The sequence below is a fragment of the Rhinolophus sinicus genome, chromosome X (genome assembly GCF_036562045.2).
Source record: "Rhinolophus sinicus isolate RSC01 chromosome X, ASM3656204v1, whole genome shotgun sequence".
NCBI lineage: Eukaryota > Metazoa > Chordata > Mammalia > Chiroptera > Rhinolophidae > Rhinolophus > Rhinolophus sinicus.
Genome location: NC_133768.1, coordinates 74,294,148 through 74,314,731, shown reverse-complemented (window position 1 = coordinate 74,314,731; position 20,584 = coordinate 74,294,148). Strand labels below are relative to the sequence as shown.

At 45.7% G+C, this 20,584-nt stretch overlaps 1 protein-coding gene across 2 annotated transcripts in view; it reads left to right on the top strand.

Moving 5' to 3' along the window:
- COL4A6 (collagen type IV alpha 6 chain) overlaps positions 1-20,584 on the top strand; it is a 330,706-nt gene that overhangs the window by 298,143 nt on the left and 11,979 nt on the right. Inside the window, exons 23-38 of one of the 2 annotated variants that reach the window (XM_074324270.1) lie at positions 484-667; positions 3,405-3,458; positions 6,700-6,771; positions 7,050-7,157; positions 8,657-8,878; positions 9,270-9,431; positions 11,085-11,255; positions 12,018-12,161; positions 12,587-12,712; positions 13,184-13,365; positions 15,218-15,281; positions 15,870-15,944; positions 17,112-17,219; positions 17,313-17,420; positions 18,121-18,192; positions 18,477-18,602. In XM_074324270.1, the coding sequence (XP_074180371.1) occupies positions 484-667; positions 3,405-3,458; positions 6,700-6,771; positions 7,050-7,157; positions 8,657-8,878; positions 9,270-9,431; positions 11,085-11,255; positions 12,018-12,161; positions 12,587-12,712; positions 13,184-13,365; positions 15,218-15,281; positions 15,870-15,944; positions 17,112-17,219; positions 17,313-17,420; positions 18,121-18,192; positions 18,477-18,602 (1,978 nt within the window). The remainder of the gene's footprint in view (positions 1-483; positions 668-3,404; positions 3,459-6,699; positions 6,772-7,049; positions 7,158-8,656; positions 8,879-9,269; positions 9,432-11,084; positions 11,256-12,017; positions 12,162-12,586; positions 12,713-13,183; positions 13,366-15,217; positions 15,282-15,869; positions 15,945-17,111; positions 17,220-17,312; positions 17,421-18,120; positions 18,193-18,476; positions 18,603-20,584) is intronic. The other variant, XM_074324271.1, reaches the window with a different exon arrangement.

Here is a 20,584-nt window from a genome sequence, read left to right as displayed (position 1 = left end):
TGGGTGATTAGCTCTATAAATCCTCACATCTGACCACTAGACCATTAGACGGGGCAAAACAGAGAGTCCAGAACCTCTTTTCCTGCCTCAGCCACTGACACTTTTTGCTCTGTGTTTTTCCTTTCTGTAAAATGGGAATCTTTTTCTCAGAATGGGTCACTGTCTCATTTAATAAATGCCAGTAACAATTGACCATATCACTTAAAATGCTTCAGCTTCTCAGTAGCTTTCCCTTGCAAATAATCCAGCTGCTTTCTGTGACCTCCACTGATCTAGAACCTTTTGCATTATCAGAACACCCAGGGCTGACAAGCTTCATTCTCATTAACTAAACTCAGAGGAATTAATTGATAAACCAGAGTGACAGAGAATTTCAACAAAAAACAAAGCAGTGTTCACACTGGTTGCCTCTTTCCTATGGTCAGAGGACTCTCCAGCTAAGTCTCTAAATTCGGCTTTCATTCTTTCTTATGTGTTGTCTAGGGAGATGGTGGACAGGGCTTCCCAGGTGAAAAGGGGTTACCAGGACTCCCTGGTGAAAAAGGCCACAGTGGTCCACCTGGCTTCCCAGGAATTGGGCTACCAGGATCTCCTGGACCTCGTGGGCTTCCCGGAGACCAAGGAATAGATGGATTACCAGGGCAACAAGGCCTCCCTGGTCCTCCAGGTGAGTCAGGGAATCAGATGGCTTTGGGCTTGAAAAACAGACCCCTTGTAGACTGTAGATATGACCCAGATGCATGAAATGTGTCATAAAAAGAGACTTGACTGATTATAATCACTACTTTTAACCCTCTTTAGGTTTTTCATGTGGAAAAAGGCTCGCAATTGTCTTGTGGTATACTTACACAGAACAATATCGATTTCAGCTCTACTTAGTGAAAAACTTCCTAACAGAGCAGTCTGAAAATGTAACAGAGCTGCCTTGGGAAGTTCTGAGCTTATTTCAATTTCAAGCATAAGCTCAATGACCATTTATTATGAGTGCCATCAAAGTAATGGATGGGAGATTGGACAAGGTGTCCTCCAAGTTGCTATTGCTTGATGGTAATATCATCAGCAAAGAACCTTTCCTAATTCATGAGATCTAAGATTGAGCAGAGAGCATAGTTGTATCTGGTCTAATCTCCATTTCATTCCTTAAATCCCTCCCATTTATATAAGTGTCATTTCAACTAAAATTTCAGGAATTATAGTGAGTGACAGACATGCTTCTAGATTGTGAAGCTGTGCTATGCTAATAACTTGCCTTCTTCTATACAACCAGAATAGCTCTGTATCCCAATGTCTATGTTTCCACAACTTTTGTGTTTCTATTAGTGGTATCACACTTCTTACAGTCATCTGAAGTTTGAAAACTTGAAATTTATCTCTTATTCTTCATTTGGAACGTTCCTTATATTCTTCCCTTCCTCTTCTTGCTACTAAGCTCTCATTATCTCCTTCCTAATTTATCAAATACCTATATGCTTACCGGAATAAATGGATGGTTGAGTGGAGAGATAGGTGGATGGATGGACAGATAGATAGACGGATGGACAGATGGACTGACGGACGGACGGACGGACGGATGGATGGATGGATAGATAGATGGACGGATGGATGAACAAATGGGTGGCTGGTTAGATGAGTCAATGACAACAACTTCCTAAGTAGTTTCTCATTTCCTACCTCCAGACTTTCCTCCACTCAATTCTACTATGAACATTGCTGCCAATTTAATATCTGTAAAGTACTGATATCATCATGTTACTTCCCTAGTCCAAAGCTGCAAATGGTCTCTACTGAATAGAGGATACTGCCTAAACTCCTTTCTAACCTAACCTGACCTCATACTCTTTATGATTTAAAAGAAAAAGAAAAACTTAAGACAACAGTATGTTTCACTGTCCTCAAACACAATATGTTCATTTCTAATTCCAAGATTTTGCCCATGTTGCCTTTTTCTGGAATATCCTTCCTCTTTTCTGTATGTAGTCATATCCTATCAATCCTTCAGTGTTCAATATAAGCTGTAGTTCTTCCACTAAGCCTTCCCATGACTTCTACAGTATGTCACTGCCACTTAAATTATATATTTACTGCTTTCACTTTTCCAAACTGCATTGTAAACCTCTGGATACTAGGGATGGTGAGCAATACTTTTTAGCATTTCTCAACCTCTCCAGTATAGTGGAATGTTTCGTAGGAGACTAATATATACTCACAGAAGAAAGGTCCTTCCCAATAACTAAAGAGCTATTTCATAGACCCATTCCTCCTCTTTCCACTTTGTCACCTTGAAGAATTAAAAAAGAAGAAGAAAGATACCAGGTCTTGTAAAATTTTATTTATTTTAAACTCTAATTTTGTAAGTTGGTATAACAAGGAAAGTGGTACAGGTTAAAAATTGATAATTCAAGATTCTTAAAACCAAGTCATTATTTCAGTTCACAAATTCCTTTAAAAGCTGTGAGGAATTTTATCAAACAAAATCATTCTGCCTTTTGGAAGTCCCAGTATCAGCTATAGCTTTGCTTCCAGCTCTGTTCCCAAAGACATTATTCGTGGTCATTCTACTGCTCCTCCACCAACTGGGTCTCCATTCTGGGTCAACTCATTTTGCATGCAACTAGGTTTTAAACTGAGTTATTTTAACATAGTTCCTATATACTTACAAACACTCAGATCTGGATATTGTCAAAATTCCAATTGCTTGAAAACAGGCTCAGTCAACAGAAGGAAGCTCATAGATGATTTTTATCCCAAACTTCATTAGTTCCTAATGAAGGGACTTCATAGAAAGTTCTTAGGAATATAGAGATATAGTAACCAATAGCCTGGGAAATGCCTTATGCATAAAATGTTCTTGTTGTAATACCAAGATTTTCCAAGAAATCACTTCAGTTGAGAGTGTTAGCTATCTTTTTTTCTCTATGGCAACCAAATGTAACCCTTCAAACCTACCTTTCATTCTACACAATTTTAAAAACACGTAATCTGTGGGCCCCAGACATTTGCATTGTGGCCATTACTGTTGCAGTGATAAATGAAGATGCTGTTCCTAAACTCACTCACTCCAACCAGTGGTGGCCCAGGCTGGCCTGGTTACCTTGCCAGGAAAAGGAAATGTAGTCATTAGAAACCTTTCAACCTAGTAGTGTGAATGATTACAGACCCTGGGCAAGCAGACAATGGGCTGTTTCCAAAGAGACTCTGATCCAAATGCTCATAGTCATCCATCACCCTGGTTGTTACTGAAAGTTGCTACTGTGTCCTTGATCCTGTGTGGGTGCCAGGTCTCTTCACTCACTCCAGACAGGGAATTTGATTGGTGGGCGTACCTGGGCTGCAGACAAGTCTTCCCTTGGACCACAAGGAACTTCTCTCCTGGTTTAATTTTTTTCTTTACTTGATTGGTCTAGGTGACTGCTGCTGCAGCAAGAAAGTTGATAAAGGAGACTTAGACACAGAGGGAGGTGAGAGCTACCTAGGTCGGGATATTCTCAAACACCAATGTTGGCAAAAACCTGCTTCCTTTTTATCCACCTTTATCTCAGGCACTCACTGTGGTGCCACACTGGAGCCCCTGGTTGGGGAGGGGTGATTCTAAGGCTGGGGTACAAAGGCTAACACTGACACTGCTTCACAGGCTCCTTAGCACAGAACTCCTGGGAGGGAGTTCAGGAGCAAGTGGACATGCAGTCTCGGAGAGGGGCTGATTTCCTTCACATGCATGTTGATGGCTTGGCTGATCACTACCTTGAGCACCTTCATTTTACCAACTTAACTGGGGCTATAACTTGCCTTGGGAGACACCTGGAAGGTTCCACACATGTCTGATATTTATTCATCAGACCCAGAGTAAACTGAGATGCTAGAATCTTGATAACCAGAGGAGCTTTTTATTCTGAAGATGAATTTTGCCATTAATGGGGAAAATTCTGAGTAATTAGGTTATTATACTTATAAAACAGAACATAGGTAGAGCTGACTTCTGCTTTGTTGGGGAGAAGGCTCTGAATTCAGGGATGTGAAATAGAAGACAGGGATATAAAGTAAAGGAGTCAGATACCAGTATGACCTTCTCACCATGTTGACCCTCTGCTTCAATAAACAAGTGTGGTGTGCTATACAGGACTGGTCTGAGGCAAAAGGGAAGTATGTCCTTAATTTTCTCTGGTTTCTACTCATCTTCCATTTTATTTTTCCTGTCCTGGAACCTTTCCAGATGCCTGTCTTTGGGCTCGTCCTCTAAAGGATTTCTTTTTTTTTTTTTAATCCAGCTGTCACAGGTGAAAAGAATCTATGAAAATGATCTGATCAATTGAGGATGGATGGTTTTGTGTTTGGAGCCAGCCCAGGGATATTTGTATTTTAGTCTGGTTTTTAAGACATAAAGCAATGAAACTGCAGTATTTGATACATTGGAGCCAATGGGCTATTGAAATAGTTGGGGTGGGAAAGTCTTCTGCAGGGTCGCTCTCATGATACCATCTAAGGAAGCAGTTCGTCAGGACCCAGACCCGAGCAGATCACAGGATTGGCAGCCCTCTTCCAGTGAAGCAGCTCATCCTGAGGTGCTTGACCATAGAACATATTTCCATAACAGGGAACTTACCTTCAGAAATAGCTCCATCATCTCAATGACTGGCAGGATGGAGATGGGTGTGGCCACCTATGGAGGAAGATTGGGGCTATAGCCATCTCTCCACCCTTGGAAATGTGACTACAGGAGCCTGAGGTCTGGAAGGCAGTTGCTGCCCAGGCTAGAAAGTGGTGTCACTAACCTGACTGAGGTAGAAATCAGGGCATGGTCTTTCAGGAGTACTTCTGAATACTTCTCCTTAGGTAAGATAATAAAACAAACAAACAAACAAACAAACAAACAAAACAACTATTATTCATTGAGGACATACCAGGGTGCCAGGCACTGTGCTAAGTAGTGTTAGCATTGTTTCATATAATCCTCACAAACACCATATGAGATAAGTAGCTCCCATTTACCTGAAGCTCAGAAAGTGTAAGTATCTTGACCATACAACTGGTTAGTAGTACAACTAAGATACAAACTCAGGTCTGTCTGGCTTCAGCACTCAACCTCTTTGCCAATACATTACACTGTTTAATTCCCAATTTTGATTTAGGAATAGGACAAGTAGGCTAAAATACCATCAAGACTTCATATCAGAAAGTAGAAGTGGGATTGGAGGTGGAATGCCAGCCCACTGAGTAAGCGGTCTGAATCACTGATACACATATCTGTTAAGAAACACAATTTGAGTTTGGTTTTAAGTACAGGCAAAAGCTATAGCAGTTTATTAGAACTGTTGGCTCTGTGGCTTAAAGCAGACCTTGGGGGGTTGTTTTAATGAATAGCCAAGAGTAACTTTAATTAGCATAGCAATTGTTTGTAAATGGCACTTGAGGGAGCCAACATACAATTTGTTCACCAATATTTTATTAAACCTCCCCTCTGTGATCTTATAGACTCTTTTTATTTGCATTATGAATGGGCAAGGAAGAATTTGCTAAGGGAAGGGCTATGCATGCCAACATCGGTGTCTTAACTATTAAAATTGACTACCCCTTCTCCCCGAGTAGCAGAGTTGACACTTTCAAATGAGGAGCTGAGGGGAGGGTCACTGTCTGTCATAGGCAAGAGAGTGGCCTTCAGTGTTTGCCTGGTACATCTGACCAAGGACTCTGGTGATTAAGGAAAAAGTCAATAGGCTTCAGTAGATCCCAAACGAGGTGGGTCAAAAGAACCTGATGGTTTGGGGAAAGACTCATTCGAAGAAAAGGTCAGATGTGAACTTGAGGGGTTGTCATGCAGGAGACCCTGCTCGCTGCGCCATTTGTCGTGCGGGGAGGCCTGCGGGGTCTCTGCTCCCGCTCCCCATACAAGAACGCAGGATATGGTGAGGCCAAAAAGGAACACCCACGGAGCCATAGGTAGGGGAGTCATACTACTATATTCTCTCTGGCGGCACTATACTCTCACTGGAGGCTGGATCCACACTGTCCGCAAACCGCCATCCACGCTTGCCAGCCCAGCCACCATCTTCTTGCTAGCCCCCATTTTCTCTCCTCTTCTCCCTCTAGCGTAGCCACAGCAGTTCTATTAGTGGCCAATGGCTCACTGGTTACAGCTGACGGCCAACTAGCCACAGCTGATGGCCATGCAATCACAGTTGGCCATTTACTACCTGAGCCAGCACCTGTCTATGTGAGGCCGAGAGCCTGGAAACTACTCTCTGGGGCTCCGCCCCCACAGGGGTCTTGGCTTCAAACCCTCCAATCTTGTCATGTGGGCATAGTGGACCCTTAGGACTACCCCCAAGTTCCCATCCTAAGGACATTCTCCATATGAGGGCAGGGTAAGCAGGCCATTGCCATTTGCTGCTGTTCCTGCACCGGCCACCGCTGAGAAACCTTTATAGGTAATATCTGCTTCAGAGATGACTGCCTGGCACTGGGCACTGATGGTTTGGGAAGTGACATCCTGGCATTTGGACACCAGGGTCATTGTTATTTGCACTAGGGGTAACTCCCAAGAGCTTCTGATGCCAGGATTTTTCTGCATGGGCTCCCAACTGCTGGGTGGGATAAACAACTTGGTTGTCTCATTTGATGGAATGGGAGTAAGTAAAGGAGCATACTAGGGGAAATTGTTCTTGACTCTGGGTTTACCAGATACTTACCTGTTACCATTTACAGGTATCATCTTGCCCTGTATTATTCCTGGGTCGTATGGTCCATCAGGATTCCCAGGATCTCCTGGATTCCCAGGTATGGAATGAGGCCAAAGAAAGTCACTGAGCACAATTATGAGGGCCATGAGGCAAAGTAAGGACAGGACAGCCCAGTAGCATTTGGGTGTCTACATTCCTCCTGAGAGGGCAGCCTTGAGGACTGAGGAAATAGAATGACTGTTGGAGAGGGCTGTGTGGGGAGGTGAGAATAACTAGACACCCTCTAAGAGACGAGAATTCTTGATTGAACATCACAAATCCTACCTTGCCACACTGATTTTCCTTTCCCCTCACCACTCACATTTGGGTTTTCAGGCCCTAAAGGCGCCCGTGGCATCCCTGGGACTCCAGGCGAGCCTGGATTGTGTGGCTATAAAGGAGAGCCCGGAAGTCCAGGATCAGTTTACCTCCCTGAATTGCCAGGTAAGGAAAGGAGCCTCTCACCTGATTCTCTTTTTGTGTGAGCATGTGTTTGGACGGTGGTAGCCATCCACCAATTGTAGGGAATTGGGTTTGTGCTCCGGTGTGGGTGGGATGGTTTTGATTTCAAACTCAGGCAAGACAGAGCTAAGACCTATAGAATGACAGCATACCACGACCATTCAAGGTCAGCTGGTACAATCTCTTCACTTTCAGATGAGAAAACTGAGGCACAAATGGAAAGTGACTTGCCTGAGATCACAAAGCCAATAATGATAGAGCTGGGACTCTGTCAGGTTGTCTGGCTGCTGGTCCTATGGCAGTTTCCTGGATCAGCTCCTTAAAGGTCAGAGAAAGAGATTCAGATGAAGTCAGAGGGACATGGCCCATTTCTATCCCTTTGTTCACACCCTGTCATTTCAACCTGAGCTTCATTGCTCTACACTGCATCAGTGGTTCTCAAACTATGTTCCCTGGGCCAGCAGCATTAGCATCACCTGGGAACTTGTTAGTAATGTAGATTCTTGGCCACTTGGCAGAGCTACTGACCAGAAGCTCCCGGGTGGGCCCAGCAATCTGGGTTTTACCAAGCACCCCTGCCCCAGATGACTCAGTTTCAGAGCCACCTCTGTTCTACAGCATGGGCCGTGCACCCCAGGGTTTATTGGTGCCTCAGTTCCCTCCAACACCCAGGAAGAGGGAGGAACATTGGCAGAGGTTAGACGACTCTAGTAGAGACTGGGCCTTTGACAGGAGGTCCCAGGTATAACCCACCTCTTTGGCCGCTGTAGGAGCCCCAGGAGTGGGTTGCTGGGCTCTGTCCAAGGCCTGGCCTCGCTGACCTAGAACCTCCTCCAGGTCACAGGTATAGTCCCTGCCTCTGGACAAGTCCTCCCAGGACTAGGGACTACTGACCTTCAAGAGAAGTGACACACATTATTATTATTTTTAAAGATGTTTCTTTTTTATTATTAAGGCATAATTGGCATGTAACATATTAGTTTCAGGTGTACAGCATAATGGTTCATTATATGTATATATCGCTAAATGATCACCATAATAAGTCTAGTTACCATCCATCACCATACAGTTACAGAATTATTTTTCTTGTGATGAGAACCTTTAATATTTGCTCTCTTCAACTTACAAATATGCAATACAGTATATTAACTATAGTCCCCATGCTGTTCATTACATCCCCATGACTTATTTATTTTATAACTGGAAATTTGGACCTTTTGACCCCCTTCACCTATTTCTCCCATCCCCAGCCCCCACCCCTGGCAACCATCAATCTGTGCTCTGTATCTATGAGTTTAATTTTTTGTTTTGTACTATTTTGCTTTAATTTGATTTGTTTGCTTTCTTTGTTTTAGTTTTAGATTCATGACATACATTATCATTTGCTTTCATAGTAGAAAAAAAAATCTGTCTCAGAGACCTCTGCCCACCTATGTTTTCTAAACCTCTGTGGCCTTTTATTTTTGCCTCTTTACATTTAGGATTTCCTGGACCTCGTGGGGAGAAGGGTTTGCCTGGGTTTCCTGGGCTCCCTGGAAAAGATGGCTTGCCTGGAAAAGTTGGGAGTCGAGGTTTACCAGGTCCCAAAGGTGCTCCTGGTGACATCGTTAGTGCTAAAAATGGTGCTCCAGGGGAGCAAGGCCTACAGGGATTGCCAGGAGACAGAGGATTTCTTGGAGACCCTGGCTATCCAGGACCCAAGGGTAACTCTTCTTGCCCCGCTTACTTAACAATCTACAGAGAACCTTTCCATAACCAGTATACTTACATAAACACTTGCATGAATCTGGGGTGACGGATTAATTAGGGGGTTAACATGAAAAGTTATTTGTTCAGCCACGCTCTTTGGGGAACTTTTTCTTAAATCACCTGAGTCTATTCTCCTGTCTTAGCAATTCCAGAAGTAACCACAAGCAATAGTCAGATCTCTTGCAAAGCCTCTGATGAATCACTGGGGATAGCAGCAAGCCTGGAACTGAGAAGACAGTGGCACTTGTGATGCATCTGGGCCAAGCTTTTCCGCTGCCAGTTGGTTTGGTGACCAGTCCCTGCTGTTGATCCAGGCTGTGATGATCTGTCCCTTCTTTTCATTAGGTTTTCCTGGAAAGTTCGGCTTGTTAGGCCCCAAAGGTGAGCAGGGCAGCCCTGGAACACCAGGCCACACGGGACAGCCAGGCACCCCAGGGCCTAGTGGTCTACTGGGCATCCAAGGCAAACCAGGGCTGCCAGGAGCACCAGGCTTTGCAGGCACTTCAGGTAGGTCCTTTGGAGGAGCAGCCCGCTTGCCAGACTTAGGCTGGGCCCTGAACCCTGGCGCCCTGCGGGGCAATAGCAGCAGTGTGACATGGCCAGAGTTGAGAAAGACTTCCTAACCTCTAAAGTTTCAAATCTCAAGTCACCCTTGCAGTGCCAAGTAGAACAGATTTCTGCGGTGTAGCTTCCAAAATATCACCACAAATCCCTCCCCACCTCCTCCCCCACGGCCTCACTCCCCTTTTCATGCTTCAGCCTCCCTCCTGACTGCCTCAGTTAGAGAAGCTGCCCTTGCTGTGGAGAGGGGTCTAGCCATGTCCATTGTCTTCACTGGGCCGGGCTGTGGGGAGCCGTTTGGGTTGGGGGACAAGCGTGAGCAGTGTGTGACAGTGTAGTGGCCTGCCTCTCAGAAGAGCGTGCCTCTGAGGACCCGTGGCCACAATGTCTCTTGCTCGAGAGTGGGGCCTGACACCCTCTGGTTGCAGCCTAGTGTTTGCAGCTTGCTTTTTTCTTGCACCAGCCTCCTCACCCTGCCTCAGTGACTGTATCATTCCCCCTTACTACTGGCCATGTGACTGAAGTTGAATTATTTACAGAACCACTAATATCCTTTTTATCCCCTTTGTCCTTCTGTGTTTCTGGAGTCTTCACATATGCTGTCCAGGTGAGAAAACTGCACACAAGCTCACGGACTAACACCCCCACTGGCTTTCCTGCTCAGGGAATTATCTGACTATACACTATAAGCTGGCAAGGCCAGGGGTCCTGGAACTCATGCTGCGGAGTTGGCCCCCATTGAATTTCCTTCTCTTGTTGTGGAATCCCCTTCACAGCCTCCCATTAGAATCCTGGGGCTTTCAGCTACTTGATGCTTTTCAATCCATAGAAAGCCCAATCAGCCATTCATTTAGGTTCATAAGGGCCCAAATACCTCTGTCTTCACTGATTTAATCCTTTGGGGTTTTTTTGTGTTTTTTTTCATTGCTTTGTACCTGGACATTCCACTTTGGCAGCAACTCAGGAGGTTAATCCCATTGTCCAACTTAAAGCATGGTGAAAGAAGTCTCTGAATACCTAGGCGACCAAATGGGCCTTGGGGATTTCTATGGTAGTTGGCACTAGGGGGTCTTTCAACCTTAATGCCAAGGAACTGGCTGACTTAACTGCTTGCATGAGGGATTAAAAGGGCAACCCTTTATCCATGGCTCCCTGGGAAACTGAAACAATGGCTCAGCTTTAACCTCTACTTCACCGACTGGCTCAGGAAACTGCCATTGTGGTGTGCTTCAGACTGGAAGTACTAGGCAACTAGAGTCCAGTTGCCTCCCTGGCTTCTCAGAGCTTCATTCAGAGGCTAAAGTGTGAACCACATTCATAAAGAGGGAAGAAGTTATAATCAGAAGGGGTTTGCTCACCCTGCCAGCTACTGTGCTGTGCTGGAAGTAATAGTCATTGGTGTGGCTCTCTGGTCGATAGGTGTTATGCTTTAGCCAATTAAAATCTCTGCCTGTGAGCAGCCTGCATAGGCCATTGTTAAAGGGCCATTTATAAAACCCAACAAGTCAACCAACCAGAAGCCATGGGAATGGGCAGTGGCCCAGATCTGGACAGAGACTCACTTCAGAGCTGTCTTGTGTTCTCTCCTGTGTGATTCAGGACATCCTGGCAAGAAAGGTCCAAAAGGCGAGACAGGTCCCCCTGCATCAACTGGAAAGAAGGGTCTGCCTGGGCTAAAAGGCCTTCCTGGATCTTCAGGGTTAATTGGCTTCCTGGGGAACTCAGGCTTGCCAGGGGGCACTGGGTTGCCAGGCCTGCCAGGTCCGAAGGGTAAGTGAAGTGATTAGGAAAGCACCAGTGGGTGCCACAAAGGAGCATCCATGCTGACCAGCTTGCCTCTTCCCCTCTGCCTAAGAAAGAGGAATAGGGAGGGAGGTGGGCAGGGCTTCCATGGCAAGATTGTCAGACAAGGCTAGTGCTAAAGGAGGACCCCCACCCAAGGTGAGTCACCTTCACCACCTGTTGGGTGTAAGGAAGCACTGGGCTGAATAGCAGGGTCAATAAAGCCCAAGACAGTAACAGCCACACTGGAGTTACTCATTTGCAGCACCCCTACCACAGAGCCTGAGAGCTCTCATTCCCTGTGATTGTCCTGCTGTACACCGGAGGTTAGGTGAGAGGCAGCTCCGTTTTACACAGGGAAAAGTGAGTGGTCCAAGATCACACAACTGGTTAGAAACAGTGCCAGTCTAGAGCTCAGAGCTCATCTCCCTGCCTCCTGGCCCTAGGCTTGTTTTTTTTTTTTTTTTTAATTCCACACATGAGCTCTGCCTTAACAAATCAAATCATAAGAGAGGTGCCCACATCTTCTTTCCTTTTCGTTGCTTAATGTTATGTCCCTGTTCAGGGAAATAGTGTAACGTGTAATGACTAAGAGCTTGGGCTTTGGAGTTAGAGGAAAGCAGGCTTTGAATCCCTTCTCTGCAACTTCCTAGCTGTGTGACTTTGGGTAAGTTACTTAACCTCTCTGAGCTTCCATTTCCTTGTATGTAAAAGAGTGATAAAAATAGAAATTATTTTTTTTCTCAACAGGTGAGAAGGGGTCTGTTGGACTGGTAGGTTTTCCAGGGGTGCCAGGTCTCCCTGGTATTCCTGGTGCAAGCGGATTAAAGGGAATTCCTGGGTTAGCTGGAAAAGCGGGACCATCTGGACAAGCTGGTAGCCCTGGTGAAAAAGGTGAGCTGGGAAATGGAATTCTGGAGTTGCCATTCATGCTTCCCAAGGTACATTTTGTTTGTCAGCTTTGTGATTCATGAGGCTTGTACCAACCCTGTGTTAGATAATAAGATTTGGCGCTTCTAAATGAAGTCCTTTTAAACCAAAAGACTTAATCTCTTCTGAGTTAACCACTGCATGTTAGAGGCCTTGTCAGACATTTTCAGATGCTCAACAGAGGAGAGTCTAAAGTTGTTGGTGGAGTTTGGGCTTGTCAAAGGAGAGGGCATGCACATAAATGAAAAGTTGTGGAAACGGGGCAGGGAAAAAGCTGGAAGGGCTCGTAAGGGGGGCCTGGGGCTGGTGCTTATATGAAAGGTCAGCCTATTCCTGACCCCGTGTCTAAGCTCCCTCTTAGGCAGATCTCATGATCTCCATCCCTGCAGGAGACAGAGGCGACCAGGGGCCAGTGGGAATTCCCAGTCCAAGACCCCCAATGCTGAACCTCCAATTCAAAGGAGACAAAGGCTCATGGGGCTCCCCAGGACCCAATGGATTTCCTGGACCCAGAGGTACTGAGGCAAGGAATGGGCAGGAGAAATGCTCAAGAAAGTTTTTACAACCAAACTCAACTTCCTTCCTAAGAAAAGGCCCCGTAGTACAAGGCATCGCAGAGCAGCAGTATGGGTGGCGGCAGAGGGTCCAGAAAGCCTGCCTTCCCTGAGCCTAAGGGGTGCCTGGACCTTGAGACTGCCAATTTGCTTTGCCACTGTGGAACTGAGTTTTTGAACCAAAGGCTGTTGTACCCTTGGATAAGCCTGGCAGATGGTGGGGCATGGGCACTGAGAAGCTTTCCCAGTGCTGGAGCTGGGATGGCCCTGACTAGTGCCCTATAAGGCTGAAGACAGCACCCCACCCCCACCTCAACCTTCAAGCTAACTGTCCCCAAGCCTGCACTTTGCCTGCCTGTGACCCAGGGCACCAGCAGTAGCAGATTTTCTCTTGCCCGGAGTCTTTTTCAAAGCTGTTTGCTTCTTTCCCAGGTGACAAAGGAGAGGCTGGCCTCCCTGGGCCACCAGGCTTTCCTGGAGCTCCTGGATTCCCCAGCACCATCAGGGGACTTATTGGGAGACCAGGACTCCCTGGCTCTTCAGGACTAAGGGGCTTACCTGGCCTAAAGGGGTCCCCTGGAATCTCGGGCTTCCCAGGAATGCCAGGAGAAAGTGTAAGTGTGCCCAGATCTTTGTCTCCCTACTAGAGAAACACCTCCATCACAGGAGGACATGTCCCTACTGCCCACCTTTCTGATCCCAGCCCCTTCCCCAGCTCACCCCAGACAAAGCCCTCTCCTTGAGTCTGACAGTTCTTCCCGTCCTTTCCTGAACATCCCTCCTCTGGGCCTTTGTTCATGCGATCTCCCCCATGACAGACTTCCTCCTCTGCACTTGTCTAATACCTGCACATCCTTCAGGCCCCAACCCAGACACCTGCTCCTCCAGGAGTCCCTGAGTCCCCGCCGTTCTGGCACACTCTCCTTCTCACTGCTTATATCGGTTCTCATTGGTTCTGTGTGGGTCTGGTTTCCTCAATGAGATTGTTAGGGCTTGAGAACAAGAGCTGCGCCTTACACACTTTTTTGGTCTGCTTCCCACGGCCAGCATCCCACGTTGTTTGGCACATCATAAGAATTCAGTACAGACTTCCTGATGTTTTGATTTCAGAAGGTCTTTATTGCCTCCACAAGAGACAACAACTGGCAAAGAATGAAACGCAGCTTTTCTGGGTTCTTCAAATGCAGGGTGGTAGGCTTAGCAATGAGACAGACTTGGATTTGAATCTCAGCTCCATCACTCATTAGCTCTGTGATTTCATGCATATTGCTTCACTTGCCCGAGCCTCACTGTTCTCATCTGTAAAAGATGGGAATAATATTCAAAACTCCTTCAGACAGTAGTGAGGATTAAGTGAAATGATAGATGTAAAGCACTTAGCATTGTGTCTGGTGTATGGCAGGCTCTGAATACATAGTAGCAATAATAGGAGCAGTAGTGAGGGTTCTAAATGAACCAGATCACAGAACACCCGTGCTCCCTGAAGGCAAAGTCCATGTCCTCCAGAAGTGTCAGTCCATCTGGCGGAGAGAAAACACACACACACACACACACACACATCCCCAAAGTAACTACAAAAGAAATAATTCTCAATTGGATGGTCCTGGCTACTCACACACTAGGAGGGATGGAATCGAACTGGGAAGGCATTCTAGGAGGGTGAGCATGAGCAAAGGTTCAGAATTAGTAGATATGGCAATTTGAAGAAAAAGCCAGGTGAATGCAAGGGGTGTTCTGGGTGGTGGCCTAGTGAGCACAGTGACCCAGTCCAGAATTCAGACTCTGTCCCAGACACTGGGCCGCAAGTGTCTTTACTGGATACATGTCAAAATGAATCAAAACCATACCAGATACCAGGGAAGAACTGTACTGGTGACAGCTGACATGCCCACTTCCCAGATTCCGGTAGTGTGTTGGACATTAGCCAGTAGAGCAGTTTTTTCCCGTGAAAATGGTAACACTGGCCCCAATTCAGACTCCAGTACCTGTACACATACAGCCTGGTATGTTCCTTGCTGAACCTCCACTTGCGGGCTAGCGAAGCAGCTGTTTTCCTTGTGCGTAACCGTTCCAGAGCTTTGCCAGGGGCAGTGGTAGCCAGCCATCTACAGAGCACGCCAAGTGCCTGACTTGACTGTCATGTACCATATTTTCTAAGAGACTTGCTAGAACAGCCACACATTGATTTCCCAAGATTCCAACTTTAATAGGCATTAGGAAGTTATGAATGACAAAACCAAGGTTAATCTGCAGATCGAATCCCTCCCCTAAAAACCCTAAGTACGAGTTTCTGTCCTGTGCTCATCCCCTTCCCCTCTGCAAGCTGTCAGTTCCCCCGCGCCCCGGTCCACTCCTGCCAGAGTACCTGATAGACATCTCTAAGGCAGTGGCTCAGGGAGAGGAGGGTGTGAGGGTGGGAGGCCCTGAGCGCTGGGCAGAAATAATGATTCTCACATTGCTCTGAAGGGTTCCCAGGGTCTCAGTGGGTCTCCTGGGCTCCCTGGAGCATCTGGCCTCCCAGGTTTAAAAGGTAAGGAGCATTTTCTTTTGATGTGTTTTTCCAGAGCAAGGTGAATTTCTAGCAGCCCTAGGACTTTCCTGAGGGGGGGGGAATCTCTGTGTTTAGGGGAAAGTGAGTCGATTTATGTTTCCCCTTTGGCCAAACCCCCTTGGCAGTCTTTGTTCCTCAAAGACCTGTGACAAACTGTGGTGTGACCCCACCTGCCTTCTAGACTCGGCAGCAGAGGAGGACCTCAGCTCTAGACAGTCTCTTCCCCTGCTGAACCCAGCCCACTGGGCAGGGAAAAGTCCCATCCTTGCTGTCATCACTGTTTCATTCTGGTGATGTTTTAGGGCCCTTTCTTTTATCTTCTCTGCCCATACTAAGCCTAGTGATGTGTTTCCCAATGCTGCATGTAGCAGCAGCATTTCATGACAGTAGCCTTGTAGCATCTCAGCCCTTCGTTGGTGATTGGTCACCTTTTACCCAATGGGTAATTTTGTCAAGGAGCTCCTCTGGCTTACTGAATCTGAAAATGTTTTGCCTTCAAAAGATCTCCTTGCTACAAAATGAGCTAAAGCTTTTCCTGACTATTTGAACAATACTTGATATCCCCAGGAGATCAAGGCCAGACACTTGGACTTGCTGGTAGCCTAGGACCCAAGGGACAACCTGGGGAACCCGGTGTGGAAGGTAAGGCTGCAGTACTCTTGTCTCATGTGTCGCACAGATGCCTCAAAACTGAGGACTGAAAAGAATTTTAGAGGCCAACCCCAAGTTCTGCAACTTCTTCTATCTAGTGCAGAAAAAATTCCTGCCTCACATGTGTCCACTCACAGGCATCCCACAGTTTTCCCCAAGCAAACCAGCCTACTCTTTTTTCAAGACTCACAAACGTATGGCATAAGTCTAAGACCTTTGGGATAATGGTGTTCACCCCCTTAGTTTATAGGTATCTAAACCACTTCTCAAATATTTCCACCCATTGCTCCTACTTCTGGGGACACTCAGAACAAGTTTACTTACTTTTCTTTTTTAATCAAAGCTTACTGGGGTGACAATTGTTAGCAAAGTTAAATAGATTTCAGGTGTACAATTCTGTATTACATTACCTATAAATCACATTGTGTGTTCACCACCCAGAGTCAGTTCTCCTTCCATCACCACATATTTGATCCCCTTTACCCTCACCTACCCCCTTCCCGCCCCCCCCTTACCCTCTGGTAACCACTCAACTATTGTCTATGTCTGCGAGTTTTTGTTTCTTCATTTGTTTGTCTTGTTCTTTCGTTGTTTTCAGTTTTATATACCACATATCAGTGAAACCATATGGTTCTCTGCTTTTTCTGTCTGACTTATTTTGCTCAGCATTACACTCTCAAGATCCATCCATGTTGTCACAAATGTTCCTATATCATCTTTTCTTACCGCCGAATAGAATTCCATTGTGCATATGTACCACAACTTCTTTATCCATTCATCTATCGAAGGATACTTTGGTTGCTTCCATGTCTTGGCCACCGTAAATAAAGCTGCAATGAACATTGGAGCACACATGTCTTTATCTCTAAATGTTTTCAGATTTTTTGGGTAGATACCCAGGACAGGGATTGCTGGGTCATATGGTAATTCTATTCATAATTTTTCGAGGAACCTCCACACTAAAGTTTACTTACTTTTCAATTGGGCATCGCATTTCAAATGTGAAGACCATTGCCACGATCTTTTACAGAGTTTCTTCACTGGACCTAGCTCCCTTAGCAGTTCAAGTAACTTCACCTTCCTACTCACCCTCTCTAATGGAGGAACACACTGCCTAAAATGTGACCTGATCATTCATCATTTTTCTTGATTTTGTAGGTACGAAAGGAAAATCTGGATTGGTTGGTGACATAGGTTTCCCTGGAATTAAAGGTGACGATGGGAAAGTTGGTATTTCTGGAGATGTTGGGCGTCCTGGCTCCCCAGGTACCACATCACATGACAACTTTGTTCTGAAAAAGTTAGAACTACTTTCAAGCCTTGACCCGTTCTGAACTTCTGCGTTGGTTTCACTTTTAGGACTTCCCGGGATTGGAGGCGTGAGAGGAAATCCAGGGCTTCCAGGTTCTCCAGGCCACCCAGGGATACCTGGGCCTCTGGGCCCTCCTGGCCTAATAGGAACTAAAGGTATGTGTATTTGGGAGAAGGCAGTGAGGGAAAGGGTCCTTCTTTCAAAAAGGGACAGCAACTACTTTATATTAAGAGACAGTAGCTGGGATTAAGCCATATCAGGAGAGTCCTTGACTGGGCCACATGAGGGATAACGGAAAGGAGGATGGGGAGAAAAAAAGGAAGGCAAGCATGAATGAGGAGAGGAGAACATGGACTCTATGGAGAGAAAAGCTATGAAGGAAGGTCATTGCCCTGGCATACATAAACTTTCCCTGATTTACGAGATTGGGCAGCGCATCCCTGGGAGCTGGCAACTCGGGGGATCGAATATATGGTGATGGAAGGAGAACTGACTCTGGGTGATGAACTTACAATGGGATTTATAGATGATGTAATACAGAATTGTACACCTGAAATCTATGTAATTTTACTAACAATTGTCACCTCAGTAAATTTAATTTAAAAAAAAAAAGAAACCTAATTATCTGCCACCCCACTCTTAAACTATATTGTTTTCTAATATGAGTCAGGAAAACCTAGTGTCGAGGGTTTAGATTAGTGGTGGTCTAGTCTCCCTTAGGGCATTAAGTAATGCTTCAAGAAAGACTGTGACCTTTAAAATGAGAACTTTGCAGTGCCCTTGGGGACAGGAACTTTTGCTGACCCTTCATGATTCAGAGTTGCCGGAGCCATTTCTGATATTCTCTCCCCTCAGGTTATCCTGGAGTTCTTGGTTTGCACGGGTTAAATGGGCTTCCAGGAACCAAAGGAACCCAAGGAGCTCCAGGTAAGGAAGACCCTCAAGGGCAAGGAGGAGAGCAACAACTCTTCCAGAAGCCTGGTGGGGACTGTCTATGAGTTCTCTGCTGTGGTGTATCCCGTATCTTTGGAGTCATAGATCTCCTTGCTAGCCCCCAATTTGGGGCACCTTGATGTAGGGAGGAAGGAAAATGGGGTTTCTCCTACGTGAATGAGCTCTCTTTCCTGTTTTTTTCAGGCAGGCCCCCAGCAGTTCTCACCCCCATTCAGTTCTGTCCCTTTCTCTCTCTCTCTTTTTGCATCTCCTCCTAGGACCTAGTATAACTGGTGTGCCAGGGCCAGCTGGCCTGCCTGGTCCCAAAGGCGAAAAAGGTTCTCCAGGAATTAGCAATGGAGCCCCAGGGAAGCCAGGCATGAAAGGACAAAGTGGTGGCCGAGGTAAGTGAGCCCAAGTCAGGTCTTGTAGAAGCTGTGTAAGGCCTGGCTGGGGAGCCAGGGGTGGGGTTCATCAGGGCCATGCAGCTCACAGGGTTGTGCTGTGTGTGTCTCCACATCTCTGGGAATCTCAGAACCCAGTGCAACTGATGACTGCTGAGAAAGAGAGGGTAGGCCATGCCTAGTGCTTTCCTGGGAAGGGGAGTCAGGGAGCAGTTCAGAGAGTCCCCTCTAGCCTCCAGAGTCTCTCGCACTCTCCCTTATTTAACCTCAGGACCTCTCTTGCACACATGGCCAGAGCCTAGGTTTAATGGTCCTGAGGGACAGGGCTTGTCCACTTAGCAAGAGGTTTACCAGAAGTCCCTCAGTGTTCAGTGTAGATGGCACTCCCAGGGCCCAGGGAAGGCAGTGTAGCTACTGGAAGGAGCCCAAGACTAAGAGGATAAATTTCTCCCTAGGACAGGCACACAGCAGGCACTCAATTAGGATTTGTTGGGTTTACTAGAAAGCAAGATTTATCCTAGTCTCAGCCCCTGACTCATCACATGGTCTGAAGTTTCTTTCTGAGCCTCTCTTTCCCTACCTCTCAAATAGTGAGAATGAATTCTGTTTCTTTAACTCTCCTTAGGAATGTTCTGAAGACCCCCATGTATCCCACTCACTGTAAAACAGGAAATGAATTGGGTGTAGCATCATGGCTAAGAGTATGGGCTCTGAAGTCAGACCACTGGATTCAAATTCCAGCTCTACTTCTTACTAGCTGTATAACCTTGAACAAGGAAGTTACTTGTCCCTCGATCCCAAATGAACCCTTAGTAGTCCTTTTCTGTAAAATGGGCCTAATAATAGAATCTACCTCAGAGGTTTGGTGAGGAATCAGTGAGGGGTGAGGTAATGTATGTGAAAGCACTTAGCACAGTGTCTGGCACATAGTAGGTACTCAAGAAATGTTGGCCATTTTATCATTACAAGAGGGAAAATCCTATTTGCAAAATGTTCTGTTCCTCATAGTTCTGGGGCTTGAGGTTCCACCACATTTTATTTGCATGTTTGTATTAATGTATGTATGTTTTCCAGGAACTATATTCACACATTAATTCATTTCCTGCTGCATCTTATACTGATGCATCTCCTGTCTCAGTGTTTATTATTCCCTTTGGTCTGGACCAACCTGTTCTTTCCTGAAAGCTAACAGCTTCTCCAGAATGAGGGCTCGAACAGGGTCTGAGCCTGTAGGGAAATTGTATGGCGACTTTCACGGGAGATAGAGAAGAGGGGGGCCAGATAGAAGCACAGGGGCATTGCCTTTTCTGTTTTCAGATCTTTCCTGTGAATGCCTGGTCATTAAATTATTCATTTCCTTTAGCTATCTGAGGTAATAAAATCACAATTACAAACATAGTAAACAACACATGTCAAGATGGATACATTTCAGGAACATAATGCTGAGGGGGAAAAAAAAGCAAGTCACAGAGGAATATGTTTGGTATGATTCCATTGCTAAACGTTTATAAATAAGCAAAAACAACCAATATATTGCTTAGGGATACAAATATGCATGGTCAAACTGCTGAAGAGGGAATGATGAACACAAAATTCAGGAGTGGTTGCCTCTGAAAGGGAGGGAAATTGGTGGGATCTGTGAAAGGCAGGCAAACGTAATGCTATCTTCTTTTTCTTAAATAATTGGATGGTTGAAACAGATGTTCATTGTATCTGGATTATTTTTTATATATGATTTGTAGATATTCTTCTGCTCTTCTCAATATCTAATTAAAACAATTTGTTTTAACAGAATATAGCAAATATCATAACCCCCACATGGGAACTGTCTCTGATTTGATCATAGAAATCAGAGTAAAATGAAGATTTACCCCTAAGGAAACTTCCTAAAGCAATCCCGGACCCTGCACTACCTTTACCTAAATCATTTGAAAGTACACCATTTTCATATTTGCACTAAATATTTAGAGGCTGCATTTGTA